At 44.2% G+C, this 19,149-nt stretch overlaps 1 protein-coding gene across 2 annotated transcripts in view; it reads left to right on the forward strand.

Annotated features, from left to right (window-relative positions):
• The window catches only part of RIF1 (replication timing regulatory factor 1), a 42,562-nt gene that overhangs the window by 12,073 nt on the left and 11,340 nt on the right, over positions 1-19,149 (forward strand). The window contains exons 10-30 of one of the 2 annotated variants that reach the window (XM_069732908.1): positions 3,352-3,503; positions 3,653-3,749; positions 8,080-8,253; positions 8,333-8,443; positions 8,523-8,585; positions 9,027-9,127; positions 9,214-9,276; positions 9,875-9,948; positions 10,236-10,416; positions 10,648-10,755; positions 10,838-10,984; positions 11,066-11,165; positions 11,565-11,841; positions 12,390-12,429; positions 12,741-12,943; positions 13,110-13,209; positions 13,567-13,692; positions 15,007-15,146; positions 15,864-15,953; positions 16,045-16,096; positions 16,454-18,985. In XM_069732908.1, coding sequence (XP_069589009.1) covers positions 3,352-3,503; positions 3,653-3,749; positions 8,080-8,253; positions 8,333-8,443; positions 8,523-8,585; positions 9,027-9,127; positions 9,214-9,276; positions 9,875-9,948; positions 10,236-10,416; positions 10,648-10,755; positions 10,838-10,984; positions 11,066-11,165; positions 11,565-11,841; positions 12,390-12,429; positions 12,741-12,943; positions 13,110-13,209; positions 13,567-13,692; positions 15,007-15,146; positions 15,864-15,953; positions 16,045-16,096; positions 16,454-18,985 — 4,931 coding nt within the window. Of the gene's footprint in view, positions 1-3,351; positions 3,504-3,652; positions 3,750-8,079; positions 8,254-8,332; positions 8,444-8,522; positions 8,586-9,026; positions 9,128-9,213; positions 9,301-9,874; positions 9,949-10,235; positions 10,417-10,647; positions 10,756-10,837; positions 10,985-11,065; positions 11,166-11,564; positions 11,842-12,389; positions 12,430-12,740; positions 12,944-13,109; positions 13,210-13,566; positions 13,693-15,006; positions 15,147-15,863; positions 15,954-16,044; positions 16,097-16,453; positions 18,986-19,149 lie in introns of both variants that reach the window. The other variant, XM_069732909.1, reaches the window with a different exon arrangement.

Here is a 19,149-nt window from a genome sequence, read left to right on the forward strand (position 1 = left end):
ATTCCTGTTTGTGTTTAGCATCAGAGGTTCCTATAGTTTGCGATCCAGGAGGGTCTTTATCAGTTCATGGCCCTTCCTTTCGACCTAGCCTCTGCTCCCAGACTAGTCACATCATGGCAGCGTTCATGGACATCCTTCTCTCCAGGTTTCTTTTTCATATTTCCCTACTTGGACGATCTTCTATCAAGGAGCCGTCCCGCCAAGACTGCAACCAGAGTCTTCAGTTTACTCTGGACACTCTGGTCCAGCTCGGCTAGATTATAACAGAGTTCTCCCTCACCTTTGCTCAGCAGCTGGTGTTTCTAGGTATAAGGTTTGACACGACCCAAGCACGTGTTTACTTTCCAAAGGAGAGGTTTTTTCATCCCTCTGCCTGAGGATCCGTACTCTAAAGCGTCCAGCTTCTCTCTTCGTACGGTCCTGCATGAGAGTTCTAGGGGAAAGAAATTGTCGCCATGGAAGCTGTTTCTTTTGCCCAGTTCCATGTCCGTTCTCTTCAGCTGACCATCTGGTTGTCTCCCTGGATGATCCCGTGCTTCTACCTCTCAGGGTGAGGCAGTCCCTCCCTTTGGTGATGCTATTGGCATCAGTCCTATGAAGGAAATCCTTCCTTCCTCTGGTGGCAGTTTATCACCACCTACGCCAGTCTCCTTATTTGGGGAGCCGCTTTTTTCTTCGTCACACAGCGCAGGGCCACTGGAACGCCTAAGAGGCCTCTCTCCCCATCAATCTCCTGGAGATCAGGGCAATTTTTTTCTTTGCTCTTCGCTACTAGCATTCTCTTTCCAAGCCAGCCGGTCTGCATACAGTCGGACATCTCCACTGCCGAGGCTTACATAAACAAGTTATGATAGAGATAACAAGGATTCTGCAATGGGCAGAACGTCACATTTCCGCCATGTCAGCTGTGCACATTCCGATGGTAGAAAGTTGGGCAGCAGATTTTCTGAGCCCTTCAGGGTCTCTTTGGGCGAGTGATTGCTCAGCCCCGCCATCTTCATCTAGAGAAATGGGGCTCCTGGGACGTCATCCTCATGGCGTCTCGGATAAACCACGTGATTCCTTGGCTTGTAGCCAGGTCCTGGGATTTGCTAGCCAGCTATTGAGATGCTCTAGTAATATCGTGGTCCCGATTCCAACTGCCTTATCTTTTTCCGTCTCTCCCCTTGTCCGAGTGTCGTGAAAAGGATAAAGGAAGAAGGGATACCTATAATCCTGATGGCTCCGGACTGGCCAAGAAAGGCCCGGTAAATATGTTTATAGACGCCCCTTGGAAGCTTCCAGGCTGTCCAAATTCTGTCTCTGAAAGTTCCCTCTTCCACCAGAGTTTATAGCCTCGAAGTTTAACAGCATGGCCGTTGAGACCAATCTGGTCATTCAGACCATTATTAGGGCCAGAAAACCAGCATCCTTGCATACCTACTACAAACACTGATAGGCCTTCTTCCGGTGAGGTGTGGACAAGGGTTTGGTCCCTATTTATTTACAAATTGTGTCGAGCATTACATCTTATTGACATTAAATTCTTAATAATTAACACGTCATGGGGATTAGGGAAGGGAAGAGGATAGGGGAAATGGTGACATTACAATAACTATCCAATCACATTCTCTATATGCAAATCTGCAAAGTTATTTAAGAACGGTATTTAAACGGAAAGATAACCAATTGTTCCATTTTTATGAAATTGAGCTATATTATTATTATTAGATGTAGCGATTATTTTTTCCCTATGTCCTTTTTTTTCTCTTCCTTCCATTCTTGGTTTTCTACAAGCGGGTCTTGACTTGGCTCTATCGTTTCTGCCAATTCTTTTCCAACGAAGTCTGGCTTCTCGTTCCCAGGTAAAAGACCTTTCTTCAAGGAGTCGCCCACCTGGTACCTCCTTATGATCTTCCTATAGATCCATGGATTTTTAACCTTGTCTTTGGCACACTGCAGCGCGCTTCTGTTGAGCCCATTAAAGACATCACGTTTTTTCTCCTGTCTTGGACAGTTGTCGTCTTAGTTAAATTACGTCCATTGGGAGAGTTTCAGAATTAGCGGCATTGTCCTGCCGTTCCCCGCTCCAGATTCTATATCGGGACAAGGTAGTTCTCAGGCCTGTTCCTTCCTTTCTACCCAAGGTGGTCTTGTCATTGCTCATTAATGAAGACATTGTCCTTCCTTCTGTGTCTCTCCGGTCCATCTCCTGGAGAAGTCCCTCTACAAGCTGGATCCCGTCACAGCTATCCAAGTCTACCTTTCAAGGACTGCTCCCTTTCGTAAATCTGATGTCCTGTTCGTCATCTCTGAGGGTTTTCTTAATGGGTTCCTAGCTTCTAAGTTCACTATTGCCGTGGAGGCATTCTGTGTTCAGGACAAACAGCATCTTCCGGAGGTGATGCCTCTTCAGGGAGCGAAGGCTCACTCTGCTCTTCGGTGGGGGCCTCCTGGGCTGTTCGTTACTTACGATTGTAAGGCTGCAACCAGGTCATCTTTGCACTCCTTTGCGAGTTTTTACGGGGTTCATACCCATGCCTCGTCTGATGCAGGCCTGGGAAGGAAGGTACTGCAGGTGGCGGTTTTGCATCGGCTGACCTGAGTCCATTTATCCCTTGAATCTTCCTGTTTCCCACCCTAGGGACTGCTTTGGGACGTCCCATGGTTACCCTGTGTCCCCCAATGAAGCGATAAAGAAAGAGGGATTTTTGGTACTCACCGTAAAATCTTTCTTTGAGCCTTCATTGGGGGACACAGCACCCTCCCTAACTGTTAATACCATTTATTTGGGTACATATGTTGTACCATTATTTGGCCTATGTGCCTTTGTTGTTGGATTGGTACATATGTTGAGGTTTTTTGGTTGCTTCTCCTACTGCTCTAACACTAACTGAGGTACTTGGTGCCGGTCGGTGGGTGTATACTGCGGAGGAGCAGCTATCTTCCTTTTTTGCATAGTGTCAGCCTCCTAGCAACAGCAGCATACACCCATGGTTAGCTGTGTCCCCAATGAAGGCTCCAAGAAAGATTTTACGGTGAGTACCAATAATCCCTCTTTTACTTATTTCCCCACTGAGTCTGTTGCTGCCTCTTTACTGCTGCACATTGACAGCTCTGCATCTGATCAATGAGCTCAGTAGCTTGTCTTACGTGATGTCAGCGCTGCATCTGATCAGTAAAAAAAACAGGAGCAGCAGTGAAGAGGCAGTGTTGGACCCAGGGAGAGGAAGTAAATCTCAGGGTTTCTTTTATTTTTACGTCCTAAAATAGTTGAAAAGGGGACATCCCCTTTTAGTGAGCTTATGATTCTGGAAATAGGCTTCATGTTGTCCTCAGTTTAATCACACTTGATATTCTGCATCTCCTCAGATATACTTTGCAGTTCAAAGCGACTGAAACTACTTATGCAGCCACTGAGCTCCATCCATGTGAAGACTGAGCTCTTGGCTCTCACAAAAATTGAGGTCTGGTGGTATCTGCTAATGCGTCTTGGCGCTCAGCTGCCTGCACACTTTGAGCAGGTAACTAAATTTATATTGGTCATTATTGCCCCAATTCATTTGGTATATTTGAGGGTTAACAGGAAAAAAAATGGCACACAGAATTTTTTTCTTAATATTAAACTCCTTACAAAAATGTGATTTCTGACTATTGTTCCTCCTTCGTTCAGGTCTGTCTACCGCTCCTTCAAAGTGCTTTAAGTGCAGAATCTTCAACGCCGTCACGTTCCACTAACCAGAGTCTGACATCAACGCCCCTACAAAAAGGTAATGCACTACATCGTTGTTGGATGTGCAGAGTGGCAATTATCTGTCATCCTGCCCAATTTAGATTTTGTTTCCTACATCTGATCAACGTTAACCACTTCTAATGCTCAGCTTTTTGTAAACGGAATTAAGTCAAATTTGTCTGCTGATCATAAATGTGTAAATTTGCAGCCACTGATTAGAGCAGTCAGATGATGAGTTTAAGAATGTTGTCTTCAATATTCGCCATAGAGATGAGTGCAGGTCAGATGTTTAATGTATGGAAGGGCAATGCCTTTAGCTAGGACTCATCACATATGTGACAGGAAGGTGCTCTGTGTGTCTGTCTGGGACAGAGCTTGCCCAACTCCATGGAGGGAATGGCAAAACGGATGCACTATTCCTTTGAAACGGATGCACTGTTCCTTTGGATGCACCCTTCTCTCCCCACCCGTCGAGAACACTAAGGAGATGATGGCAAACCGTGTCTAAAATTTTTTGCTCTTTAGGAAAGACTTGCACCTTTTAAAAGAAAAGTGCTAAGAGTATGTGCAGCGCCCCAGAGATCTGGTCGTTGCAGTATGACACTCTGCCACTAAGGGGAGTGATGGTACGTCTGATGGCACTAAAGGAGTTCTCCTGACCAGGTATCACCAGAACACATTACACTTCACTCCGGCCACTAGGGAGAGAAAAAGGCTTTATTTATTGGGCCACTCCTCACACTGGTAAAACTAGGGGTTGGGGAGGAAGTTAGTCAGAAGCTGACTGGGTTGGATTCAGGCAACATCCCGTGGCAGGGGGTGTTGCAGGGAGAAGACACAGGGGGGTCCCTGGCAGGCGTGGGAACCTGGCAGGTGCCTAGCGAACAGAACGTAACGGAACCGCGCCTGCACTACCTTGCGGCGGTATCCTAAGAAAGAGACAAGAAGGGAAGGATATTGTGGAACAGTGTAAACGAGATCAAGTACAAAGGAGAGCCAGTAGGAGTCGTGCCGTGAGACCGAGGCAACATCCTACTGAGGCGCGTAGCCGGTGGCCAGAACCCCGCGGGAGTAACTGACTCTAGGCCTTACTTCGAACTCCGCCGGACAGTTAATTTATAGGTTGGCTGTCTACCTTAAATTTCCTAAGAAGACATAGGGGGCAACAGTGGGAGAGGGGCGTCTCTAGGGTCCCGGAAGACCTCCAGGCCTTCCCATCATACGGGTGCGTCCTAGCCAAAACATACTGGGGGACGAGAAACTAGTAACATCTGGAACTAAAGAAAGAGAGAGAGCTGTAGAGAACGACGAACGAGAACAGCAGTTGTGAGGACTATTCCGAATGCTCAGCAGGGTAGGACTACAACACACAGGCGCTAGTGGTAGGCGACGATTTCCATCTGCGAAGGAAACTCTGGAAGTGCCCATCGGACCGGCCGGTCTCATAGCCCTGTTAAACGTGCTCTGGATTGAGGATCCTGAAGTCTTCAGTAAAGAGACTGCAACCTTGTGTCCTCCTTATTGACTGCACCTCACACCATCACCATCCACCTTACTGGGAAGCCCTTGGGACATACTTCACCTGTGGGAAGGTACACCATCCAGCTGCCATTCCATCACCCCAGCGGACCCCACAGCAGCGTTGGTCACCCTGACCGAACACCACAGGTGGCGTCACGAACCTTTGACAGACTGCACCACCTTTATTGGACGCCCCTTAGCAGGGTCGCGGACCAGGTCTAGCCACCGTGACAGCCTCAGAACCGAACCAGAGAGGCCCAGTACCGAGAACTCGTGGCCCTGTGTCTGGGGGTGATCCATATGAAGCGGCCACCACGAGATGGGGCTTTGTCAGGAAATCGGTGCTTCGATAAGTCGAGCTTAATAAAGGGGTGCACCACCCACAAAAGTAAAGGATTTGGGGATCTACCGAAGGAAGAAACTGACTAAAGTGGTACAAGAGAAGTGGCTATTAAGTTACCTGAAAATAGGACGTCGGTGCACTCCTGTATCTGTGGGGAAAAAAGATACAAGAAATTATTTTTGAAGATTCTAATGTGTAACCTGTCGGCGTCCATCAACTGCCGAGTTAGTATAAATGAGGCAGTTGCCCATATTACTTGCTTTAGAGCAGTGTTTTTCAACTCTAGTCCTCAAGACCCACCAACAGGTCAAGTCTTCATGATATCCTTAGTCTTGCACATGTGGTCATTTCATCACCTGTTCAAGCACCTACGCAATACTAAGGAAATCCTGAAAACATGACCTGTTGGTGGGTCTTGAGGACTGGAGTTGAGAAACTGTGCTTTAGAGAAATGGTCCATGCTAGTGTCAGAATCCAGCATTAAAGATGGAGCAAGGCTACATGGACTCATGAAGGCTTCTCTAAGGTCTCTTCCAGAGGATGGACTCCAGTTCGCAGTGGTTATAGAAGCACCCTGGAACGTTCACCAAGAGGTCACTGATGGATGCGACTCCGCTGTAGGACGTGGTCACAGCACTTTCCAGTTCGCCTGTGGGAAATGCCATAAAATGAGCGATCACTGCTTCTTAATCTGACACTGGGGATTGATCAGAGAAATGTCCAGTTCGCCTGTGCTATACACCACAACGAGGGGTGTCAGGTTACTGGACTGACTCGCGTTGGGAAGTGGTTAGGTTACCATTTGATTCATTCGTGCTTTACGCCACTCTGAGGGGGTCTGCTTGCTGGACTGTATTTCTTTAAAAAGTGGTCAGGCTAATGTGTGGTTTTCCATTCAGTGTGGTCTTGGGGAGCTTTCACACTGTTCTGGCATGCGTTAGTTGGATACCCCACAAAAGTGGATTTGGGCATATGCACCAACAGGTCCATGAACTGTAATGGTATCGGGAGAACGAATATGCGCTCTGACATGTACCTATTGGAGGCAGACACTTGGTTGTAGTAGACTGCATAGTGAAGGGTTGTTGGCCTGCCTTACTGGGAATGATGCAGAGTATCATGTGGCCTATATACTCTATACGCTGTGGTAGAAGCTATTCTTCCTTGGAGGTGGCCAGGACGCTGACTCGCTCTGCCATATAGAGAGCTCTGCTGGATGGACTGACTTGCCCTGGGAAGTGGTCAGAGTGCATGGGGCAGTAGAGGAGGATGGTCCATCACAGTGAACATCTGCCTAATGTCTGGGACACCCAGCACTGTACAGACACTGGCTGACACTGCCTCATGGCCCATACGGGGCAGATTGTAGGGCGCACACTCATTGCTAGTTTCTGTTGGGTAATTCTGAACTGATGAGGGCAAACGGCAGATTGCGATATTTTGGACTGATGGGTATTTTTGCTTACATGCAGCAGAAGCTAAATGAGTGAGCAAGAGGTTATTCATGCTGGTATATGCAGTCCTTTGAGGGTAAGTCATAATAGAATGAGGGAGAGAACAGACAAGAAAACTGGTTCCAGTAGGGCTAAATGCTGCTGGTCTACCGCAACTGTTAGTCCCTGAGCAGATAGTCGGCCTACCGGAACCTGAGGAAGTGACCTGTTCTGTGGAGGGCCGCTGTGGGAATAGCACTAAGCTGTCTGCTGAAGAATACACAGAGTGCGTCGCAAGCTTCCTTCGTCTAGGTATCATGCTGATGGAAAAGATTGCAAACCTGAGCGGAAGAGCACGCATGGAAGCAAGATTGGCTGAGTCCATGACCTGCTGGAGCTCGCTGGGCCACAACGGAAGCTGGGGACCAAATGTTAAAACTTGAGTCTGGCGAGGGAACTCGGAGAGCCTTGGAAGTCTTGGTTCTGTGGTCCTGGATCTGTCTTCACTTCGTACAGTGCTTTGGCGGGTGGGCAGGAAACACAATGCAAGGACTAGCTTCCCGGGTACCTGATTGCCAACTGCATGAAGGTACATGGTCCTGCCACCCAGATGAGAAGATACGGTCTGAGCCTTAGTGGACACGTCTCTCTGTCTCATGTTGGGATTTCAGAGAGGCCATTCTCCTCTGAACAATTTTTTTCTCTTCTCCTTTTTAGGTATGGAAACAAAAAGAATAAAATGTAGGTAGAAGCAAGTCTGGGCCTCAGATCTCTTTCTGCAATGCAGGAGCCAACTTCTGTAATTCTTAGTGTCAAACTCGTGGTGGCCATGGTTCCCGTGTCCCCCAATGAAACAAGTGCTTTTCATTGCCATAATTTGCAGAAAAACTGCTGATCATGTAACCACAAGTCAATTTTTCACCAGCACATACATAAAGTGCAATTTGAAGTCCTTCTGTACTTTGCTGTCGTGTGGAATTGAGGGGAGGTGGTGGAGAGGGAGTCAGGAACACTTTTAAAGCTGTTATGTGATCCCTTGTCTTCTACTGTGTTTTTTTTTTTTTTTTAAGGAAACTTTCCCTTCAGCAGTCCAACAACCCCAAAGATAAACTTAAACTCCAGCCTTCTGGCGAGTGTTGCGTTTCCATCCGTCCACCTCTTGGGTGTTGAGATGATGCTCCATTTTCTCCTGGGTCCGGAGGTGGTTGCGTTCGCTGCTCAACACAAGATTGTGCTCAGTTTAGGTAAGTGTTGACCTTCTGCTCATCTTTCAGCTTATTGATAATTATTTGATTGTTAACTGGATGTTATTAATACCTGCAGAGCCGCTCCAGCATCGCCTGATCAGCAGCTCGTCCTTCTTCAGTAAGCACGCCAGCAGCCTGCTCTGTGCGATCCAGGATGGCTTTATCACCGTAGGAAAAGATGCCTCAGGTAAACTATCCATTTGCTCCAATAAACAATCCTATCTATATTCTGCCGTGCGTGTTTTCATCCATATTCCCTTTTTCAGGTGCTGTTATTCATGCTGTGTGGAAGGACATGATAGAATTTGTAAAAGCAGCAATGGACACAGGTACTTAGACACTTTTGCAAAGGATTATACAGCCTTTCTGACAATTTTTCAGAGCAAGTACACCAGCCTCATTAATTCAGAGTTTTAATATATGCAGTTTATATTGTGGTAACTGACTTTAAAGGGGTTGTCTGCCCAGGTTGAGCTGTGCTAATAACGCATCCGCTGGCATTTTTCACCTCTCCTTGTCTTTTTGGACGTATGTGCTTTCCTTACCATGGTTTGTCTTCGCTGTAGCAACTCCACTGCATGGATGTGAATAGAACTGAACTGAGATATCGGTCACAACCTCATGTTTTTAGTAAAAATCAGCCATGTTTCTAATCCAGGACATCCACAACCCCTTGCCACGCTGCTTAATAAAATAACTTTACACGTGTCTTGTCTGTGCGCTTCACATTTGTTTCCTTGTCATCAAACTTTTACTTACTGGTGATTTAGGGAGCAAGAAAGAGCGGCAAGGCTCCGAAGTCTTGACGTTTTTGCTGCAAACTTTGAAAAACATTATTGTATCTGATTCTCTTCAAGTGGAGAAAAGTCTGGTGAGTGCAGAACATATGTGATCATCCTGATTCATGCATTTCCGTATTGTAAGTGTTTTATTACAAGCTTTGCTGTTTTTTTCCAGAGTCTGCTTGAATGCACCGTGAAGGGACTTCCTCAGAAAGTGCTGGCATCTGCAGCTTATCAGGTGGCAAATATGGATCTTTTTAATGTAAGACATAGTATTACCTGTGCTACCTGGATTTATCCGTTGCACCTAAATGTAAGGGACCACTAATTCTAAAATCTAACCCTCTCCCTATCACCATGGCTTGTAGATTGGCTGGGGTTAATGATCCCCATGCTGCGCTGTATTACCTTAAGTCGGATTGATGCATTGAAAACTGATTTATAATTGCAGGTAGAAGCAATTTCTTCTAGCGATTTTGCAATTTGATTTTCTTGTCAACACCCCCTACCCACCCCACCATACAACGGATAGGAACCTACATGGCAGTGAGAAAAATGAGGCCTATTGGTTTTATGAAAACATTATGCTGGTGTGACCTTGTAGACAGTGCTGACTATGAAGAACACGACCTCTCCAAAAAAATCATTCAGCTGCCCCTTTTTCATATGGCCGTCAAGGTATTTTTAGGATTAGTGGTCTTTTATTGCACAGTGGGCTTATTTGCTATTGTGCGGTGCAATTTCTGTGGCCCCTTACGAGTTTACATAGACCGATTTGTGAAATCTGTGATGCGTTTGTTACTTCCACCTTTCTAATTAAATGTATGTATTTTTAGGGGACTCCTGCCCTGTTTTTAATTCAGTTGCATTTTCACCCCGGTTTTCTGGAACATGGTGTTAAGGAAGAAAGGTAGGTTACAGCTCTTATTGGCATTCATATCTGCTCAAGTAGATTTGCAGAACTTGTTCTGAACCAAAATTTTGCTGACAATTACAATGCAAGTTATTGGGGCTCTGTAAAACCGCACTTATGATCAGCATGGCATATGTGAAGAAATGCCCAATTGGGTCCATAATCATGAAATCTTTAGATAGACTGTCAGCTCTAGGAACAATCCTATCCTAGGTGCAGGAAAAACTTGTGCCATGCTTTCATTACTGCTCAATGAAGTTGAATTTATACTCCTCTTTTTCCAGATTCTTTATCAATTATGAAACTTTGGTGACCTACGTCTTCTCGGGTCCAACCTCTCCTTTGGCATTCAGTGATTCTGTGCTCCATGAGTTGAACCAAGGAGCAAAGTTAGTCGAGAACAAAGAGCTACTTTGGCGAATGTGGAGTAATGTGATTAACCCGTTAACGGAAAGGATTAATCAGGTGAGTATTCATTGTGTATGCAAAATGCTTTCTGCTTGTGAATAAGCCCCAATTCACCGAAATTACTGAGCTGCCAGTCATTGTATGAATACAGATGAAGAAAATACATTATGTTCCAATCCTTTTCATAAGGACCACATTGATTTATATTAATCACTGTAGGCCCCATTTGTCCAAAAATGTCGAAAGAGTCTGACTTCTATTTGTTTTTGTTTTTTTTTCTCAATTTAGACAAATGAAGTGAACCAAGGAGATGCCCTAGAGCACAACTTCAATGCTTTGCACAGTGCATTGATGCTGCCCATAAACCACATATTTCCAGTTGCAGAAATACCTCAGGTAAGTGTCATTATTTTTATGACTTGTAAACTATTTGGGCACAATCCAGGTTTGATCGTATTGACCTTCTGCATCACGGCAGCCCACAATGAAGACTTTGATACGGACGTGGTCAGAGCTATATAAAGTATTTTCCCGCTGTGCTGCGCTGGTCACAACCACGGATGAAAACGTCTGTTGCGAAGAACTCTGCTCCCGAATTTTAGCTGCATATGGGGATCAGGCCTTGGTGAGTAATTCAGTTCCACTTTTTGTACTCCTATATTATATTGTGGATTTGAATGTTAACTTTTTACTTTTTTTTAAATAGGATTTGCCACTTTTGGAACGACTTGTTCAAGTCATGGGAGTAATTATGGAATGTGTGAACTTTTCTCCTTATAGTACAAAATTCCAGCCCAAAACAAAAAGTAAGGGTTTTTTTTGTTTGCCCCTCCCTCCGCCTCTACTATTGTCTCCAGAATATGATTTTCAATACAGGTTGGGGCTACAGCCTAAATGCGCGCACGCACAGACACTGATGCATTATATAAATCAATACAGACGCTGAAAAACTAACCGTAATTTGTGGTTTGGCTACAGCTGCTTAGATCTTGTTTAACTTGACATTCACATGACGATCTCTCATACACTATAGCGATGTTCTGTAACTAATAAGATACGGACGATCGATAATTGCTAAATCCGCCGTATTCAAATGAATGTTATCGTCTTCAGTCACAGAAATTGAAAACTGTAATCTCGGGCATTCAATGTCCAAGAGATTAAAGTTTTATAAAATTTTTGTTAACCAGAGATTTTGTGTTTAGGTCCTCACACTCCAACAGATTGGGCAAAGAAGAAGAAAGAACCCCTAGGAAACCTCCATTCTGTCTTGAAGCTACTTGAGAAGTTGATTGAAGGATTTCACATATTGTGCTCTGATCAGAGTCTGATAGTCACCAGCTCCTCGTCTCTGACCGCCGTTGGCTCCTCCATCATAAACTGCCTGTCCACCTGCATCAGCCATATTGGTTTACCGTCAGTCCTCAGGACAGTGTTTTCATCACTCACAAAGCCCATCTCTATATTCTATGCTAAAACCAAGTGAGTAATGCCTTAATTACGGTGCACGTGGAGGTAGAGGCTGGGCCCAAACAGCTGCAAATTAGCTGCATCTCGCGCTATTAGACTGAAGCGCTCTCAATTTATATAGACAATTTTGTTAATGACTGTCACTGCAGTACTGAAATTGAGAACTTTTTTTTTTTTTCCTGTCTTGAATGAAAAATTTCATCAGGATTAGAAAAAACCCACGGCTACTTCCTTCCAGAAATACATTTGTCCAGGGGTAGTATGGGCCAGGGTGATGGGTGACAGAATGGATGCTTGCTCCGTTTCTAGCCTCATAAAATGCAGCTGTCACACAGCATCCTCTATAAATTTCAGATGTCAATGCGAGTAAGGAGCGCAGCAATTAGTCTTATCTACTATCTTCATGCAGGCAGTCGGCACATTTGCTATACATGTATGGCGGATGTCGCCGTGGGGTTAATAAAGGCACGGTCCTATTTTCTGCAAATCCACATTTCTTAGACCCTTTCAGCGTTTTTCTCACTTCTGCTGTGGAAGTAACAACTTGTATTGTTCTACAGGTCCGAATCGTCCAAAGTTTACAGCAGCCTCAGCAATAAGGTGAGAGGTTTTTAATGCCAGAGTCTTATAATAATAATAATAATATTAAGCCCTGTTGATTCGTAAAAAGATCCTGGAGGCAAGTCATCAAGGTTGACTATTTTCTCGATGGCCTTGATGAGGGGTTGGGTGTTGGAGCGGACACTCCTCTGATGTACGTCTCTTAATTAATTGAGGCATGTAGTGGTGCATGCTGCTGTGTGCCTCGCCACAAAACTTACTCAAAGCTTTTTTTTTTTTGTTTTTGCCAGATGACCCGAAAAAATGCTTTGCGTCGCCCCCACCTTAATTAACCTTTTCTATCCCTGTAGCTGGATAAACTCCTTGGTGAAGTTCTTTCCTGTCTCGGCTCCCGGTATACTGGCTCCTATGATAATGAACTGCTTGAAGTGCTTTCACCTCTACTCTGTGCCACATTTCTACACAAGACCAAATCTTTCAGGAATCAAGTGACGCAGTTCTGGAATGGCTCGTTTGCCAAGGCCGCTGTATTGGTGTATCCCGAGGACGTAAAGTATGACATTTTAAAATTTTGTTTTATAGCAAATGTAACTTTATATTATATTTTTCTATATAAATGAAAATTATGGCTTTGGAAATGAGCGAAATATACCATAAAACTCTCAACTTTTAGACTTGGGAATGTATTGTCTGATTAGTTTTGTGTTCTCCTTGAACAGACCGATTTTAAGCCAAGTTAAGCTGAAAACGCCAATTCTATTGCCTGGCTTTACCTGCTCGAATCCATTGGAGGAATCAACTGGTGTATATTCTGATAATGTAAGTGGATTTTCACTTAAATGCAGGGACTCTGCTTTAGACAACACCTATCCATATGTCCGGTTGCTGTAAGGGCTTGGCTATGTATGCAGAGCTTGTTTAACTTCGATCCTTACTGCTCCATAGTAAAGTACCATAGCCCCTTGTATGTGTGCCCACCTTATGGGGCTTCACTGAATTTCAGTGGTGTCATATTGACCTTCTTCTATGAATCTGATTTACTACTGCCACTTACCCGTGTTCTTGAGACTTTTAAAATGAGCTGAGGCTGTATCACTTATTTTTTCTTATTATTCAGCGTTTACCTGACATTTCCCCCATTTGTGTAAATTTTCACTTTTTCCATTTGTGATGTAGGTGGACAGTTCCGAGCTGGGGACTAAAATCAGTGGAATAGAAGTGAAGTCTGCAGGAAAAAGAGATTCCCTACTGGCCAAAGCTGAAGAACTTAAAGGAACGCCAACTAAAGCACCACAAGCTAAGGTAAGAGGGGCGTTTAATTATTTCTGTGTTGGTATTTGCATGTTTTCTTGTATCTATAGAAAAGCTAGGCTTACATAGTCACACAGACACCGGTGCAGAGTAGAAACTGTGTGAATATGTGTATGACTGTCATCAGTCTTAAGTCAAATCAATATGAACATTATGTGCCCTGCTTACAAAGTAGATGAAGTCTTGTGTCCAATAAAGACTTATTTTCCATGTGCATTATATTAGTGCAGTGGATTTTTCTTTTGATTGATGCCACAATCAGTTTAACTCCACCTTAGCTGGTAACTGGCGGTGGCATTGGATGACCGAAGTTCTGTGTACACCTGCAAAATAAAGAGTAAATTTCTCCTTCGCCTCATTGGGGGACACAGGCCATGGGTTGTAAAACTTGTATGAAATAAACCAGAACGTGGGTTAAACCTTAGGACTCTTAAGTAGCCCTTTTTTTTTTTTTTCTCTCTCTTTTTCTATCGTTTTATGAAACTTTCTGAGCTTTGATGGAAACCTGTGGTTTAAAGTTACTTTCTCCTTCGCCTCATTGGGGGACACAGACCATGGGTGTATGCTGCTGCCACCAGGAGGTTGACACTAAGAGATACAAAGAAAGTTCTCTCCTCCCCTGCAGTATACACCCTCCTGCTGGCTCCCAGCTAACCAGTTCTTGCTTAGTGTCCGTAGGAGGCGCACGGACGGGTCTGCTATTCAAACCCAAAGAACTCTTTTTACCTTTTTTACCTTTTACAATCGACGAATGGGGCGACGGATTCTTTCATGTTCCGATCTCCCCGAACCAACAACAGGCGAGCACGGGAGTTTTACCTCTCCGTATCCTCTCCTGCGACGTGGGAAGCCACAGCCTGAGCTGATTCTAGGGGCAACGGGCCCCTTCAAGGGCACCAATCTCTCCCCCCCCCCCCCATCAGACGAGCACTGGAGTGTCACCTCCAGTATCCTCTTCTGCAGCCAGGCCTATTGCCGGACATGCAGCCCTGCCCACCAGGTCTTACCCTCGGCTGTACAGAGGCACCTTCCAGCGTGGCGTCCGAGCAGCCCCCACTGCACCACCACTATTAAGAGCGGATGGTACGAGGAGGCGGACGGTTCCTCTCCACCTCCAAAGGGACGATGGATTGACTTTCTGACAACACATAGAAGCATGTTTGGGTCTGGTGTAGGATGTTCTTGTTTTTTTTTATTTTTTTTTTTTATATAGATAGAGCGATATATAGATAGATCATTTGGCAGGCCCCTCTGCTCACCCTTATCCTACACATGCTGGTATATAACAAATTTGCTTCTTTCCAGTTGAAGTTGGATTTCTCCTCTCCCAACACAAAAAAGAAGCTTTTAGAAGAAGAAAAATCCGTTGACTTCGTTTTCATCCCTCCTGAAACTAAAGAGCGGGTATTAACTGAACATCAGAAAGAAGTTTTCCGTACAAAAAGGTTTGTGGCTTGGACCGTCTGATGTTGGTATCCTGATACATTAAGACCCCAAAGGGGTCAAAGACATCAGTTCATTAGTTTTTGAGCAACCTTTTTTTAAAGGGTAACTATAGCTAAGTAACTTTTCCGAACACTATCCTGTGACTACAGATCTGTCCATTATCTTCTGCCTTTTCGCCAGTTTTCCCCTCTCCACGCCATGTTAAAATTTGAATCACTGAGCTAGTGGGAGACTAGCTGTATGGTCTTCCATACACATACATGAGGGATTCATGTTTGATTTCTTACAAGGCACACACACCAAAGCAGCAGCATGGACGACGTAATACAGCAGTACTGAGCTGTGTAGATGTGAATCCAGCTCTGGGATGAGAAGACTTTTTAAAAAGCTCAGCACAATCTTTGTGTCTCGCACTACCGGTTTCCTCACCTAGCTCTTCCCCTCTCCATAGAGTATAGCAGGACGTGTAACATGATGCCTCACTGTTCTGGTAGTCCATCTTGTCTGAGCAAGATGCAGATGAGCTTTTTTGATTGTGTGGTTGGGGGTGGGGGGAAGAAGTGGCTCATAAATAAAGAAAGAAGCAGAATTCTTTGAAACTTGCTGCAAAGTTTACATTAAGCAGTAGTACATGCAGATTTAAAGTTTGGAAGTACAGTTCCCAAAGTTTTCAGAGTTTTACTTTGAGCTTTATATCAACTCCCTTTTTTTTGTAGGGTTGACATACCCACCATGTACAACAATCTGGATGCATCTCAAGACACAACCTTGTTCACACAGTATACACAGAGCCAAGAATCCTTGCTGTAAAGTCTTCATACTTTTTATTTTACATTCTTTTACTTGGATAACTTTATGCATTTTGTCAACTTGATCTTGTATTTCTTTTCACATTAGAGAGAAGCCAGACATTTTGGACAACCCGAAAGAAGCAGTGTCTGAAGTAAAGGTAGGTTTTCCCACATCTCCAAGCATCTTTAGAACGGGACTCTTAAATGCCCCATTGGAATAAAGCCGTGGCTGCACATGAGTAAGAATTCAGCCTCCGCTTTTCCAGCAGTTCCTTAAAGACTTGATATAGCGGCCACCAATGTATTCTAATAGGGCATTTCAGAGGTGGGGATCCTAGCAAGCTAATTCCCAGGGATCCATGAGTTATCACCTAACTCTTAGTTATAAGCAAAATGTATAGTTATTCTCACTTTGTAATAGTCATTATTCGTGTACAAAAAAAAAAGTTATCCGATAGTGATAATCGAAAACCGCCTGTATTGTGCAGTTATTTGTGATCTTTTACTCTGCGCAGGAGGAAAAAGCTGAGGAAATGAAGAGATCTGAGGCTGCAACTGAGGAAGAGAAAACTGCAATTGAAGTAGTAGATGTTGAGATGTTGGAGGACGACAAAACCATTAATGATTCTACAAATGAGGCTCAGAATCCATCAAATATAAGCAATGGTTCTGCTTCTTCAGATATGGTTTCAGGCACTCCTCCCCCAGCACCGAGCAGAAGACAATCCTTCATCACGCTAGAAAAATTTGATAGTCCAGGAAATCGTTGTCTTAGCCCCTTGGCGGATAAAAAATTTGTAAAGTCAAAAGAAGTTATTTTGGTTCCAGATAGCCAAGAAGCAGCAGATTCCACCAAAAATGAAAACTGTGAAGAGATAGAGGAGAATGAAAAAATGTCACAAACTCCAGCAAAAAAACACAACCATAAGGATGCTACCAAATCCGCCTCTAAGAGAGAAACAAGAGCGTCACGTGCTGCTGAACTTTCTGAAAGTCAAATTTCTTCATCGGAAGACGATAACCAGAAGTCTAGCAAGGCGGCTGTGAATGTCAACAGTAAGCTAGAAGAAAGTGACATTGTGCCAGATTCTCAACCTTCACAGATGGATGAAAAAGCTGAGGTGCTTAATGAAGGAAAAATCTTAGCAGATAGCAAATTAGACACAAAGGAAAACACTCCGCCAGATGCCGAAGACAAAGGCCAAAATAAAGGGCACCCTCAGAAAACACTTACAAATCAGATAACCTTAAGACGTTCTTCCCGGAGGCAGTCGGAAATATTAGATGCTGTGAAGAATGAGAATGAATTGGATAATCGAACCCAAATGAAAGAGCCAGAAATTGCCAAAAAGACTCCGACCGCACAAGAAACAGCCAAAAGGCAAGAGAGTGACCTTGTGAAAAGCGAGGTTGAGGACGACTGGAACATTTCTAGGACTCCTGAAGATTATGCTGATGGTAGAGACAAAATTACTAGCAATTTTCATAAAGATGAGGAACTTCCAGATTCTAATTCTAGCAAGGAAAGTCAAGAAAAAATGAACGTTGGACCCCGTTATAAAACGAGACGATCTTTGCAACTCGTACCTTCTGTGGAGAATTCAGAGTCCGATCTCTCAGAAACGCAGGAAGGCTCTGTTAAGAGAAGGCGAAGGGGAAGACAACGAAGCATCGAAAGATCCAATAAGGATGAATTCTCTCAAAGTGAGAGAGAAATAACTTTGAAACACCATGAGTCCTCCAGTGTTGGAAACGTAGACGATAAAACACACACATTAGTCTCCGATTATTCTGCGTCATATTCAAAGTTGGAGCCGGACGGGCACGCTCAACTGAACTCTGAATTAAGTTCAACGGAGTTCTGCAAAACCTATGAAATTTCAAAAAATGCTACAGAGGTTAGTGATGCTGATATGGAAAGCTTAATTACCGAGCCAACGGCAGGAGACTTCTCATCCGTAGTCTCTGACGTTTTTCAAAGCTCGCAGAGTGGCCTACAAATGATTAATTGTTCACACAAAAGAAGTAAGAGGGTTAGAAAGTCCAAGAATTGTGACTGTTGTTTTGAGTCGTTAACTAAAGACTTAAAATCCGGGGAACCTGAAGAAACAAACGAGAAGAGGCACATGTTGACGTCCATACAATTTAATGATAATGATACCTTCTGCGGGCCGTGCGCTATCAGTACCCCATTAGCAAATGAGCAAATCTTCTTCAAGTCTGCTGCCGAGGTCAGATCTGATACAGAATCAGAACAAGAGCAGATCAGCGTTCCTTTAAATGACAGCACTGCTGAAACTAATGAAATAACGCAAGTTTTTGTCCCAACAAAGAAGGTTGATGGCACTGAGATTCCATCTGAAATCAGTGTTAATGAAACCGTGGTGGCAGAAAGTCCAAAGGAAGCCAAGGCCGAGTCTGTGGTTTTGGTAAAGGCAAGTGTGGAAAACAAAGATGAAGATAAGAAAATAGAAGTTGCAGAGATTACTCAAGATACCACTGGCTACAAAACCTTTGATATAGAGGTAAATGATGAGCCTACAAGTGGCATGGCTGATGAAAAGCCCGAAGAGGACCTTGAAAATGGTCAGTCTATACTAGTAGATGAGGAGGATAAGGGAATAAATAATGTTGAAAGAATCTTAAGTGACATTGAAGATGATGTTGAAGACCAAACCATTCCTGTAGATGAGACTGGTGCCATTAGTGAAAATACTGATTTTTATCAAGAGATGGAAGAACCAGTGGAAACCATCTCTGAGGTCTCTGATGCTGGAGCGATCCAGCTAGATGTGATGCCTGACGATGAGAAACTTGAAGCTGTGGCCCCAAAAACAACTGAGAACATGGTATTTGAAGATTTGGTTGAAGGACATGCCAACATTGATTCTCCACCAAAGGCCAAAGGATTGACCTCTATGTTCCTGGCTAATGATAGTCCAAGTGGAAGTTTCTGTTGGTCTCCATCTGCATCTCCTTCTACAAGTATTTTAAAGAAAGGGCTGAAGAGGCAGCAGGAGATTGAATCACCGTCTCCTATCAACAAGGTAACTTGCATTGCTTGTTTTCAGACTGATATTTCTGGCGTCCTTTGGTTTTGTCGTGTCCTGTTGGATCTAAAATCAAGGGAGCCCATCTTTAGTCGCCTTCTGTGTCTTGGTTGGGTTTGGACATTCCTTAAGTCTTGAAATCGGCTGTGGGTTTCATAATG

The sequence above is a fragment of the Ranitomeya imitator genome, chromosome 7 (genome assembly GCF_032444005.1).
Source record: "Ranitomeya imitator isolate aRanImi1 chromosome 7, aRanImi1.pri, whole genome shotgun sequence".
Classification (NCBI taxonomy): Eukaryota; Metazoa; Chordata; class Amphibia; order Anura; family Dendrobatidae; genus Ranitomeya; species Ranitomeya imitator.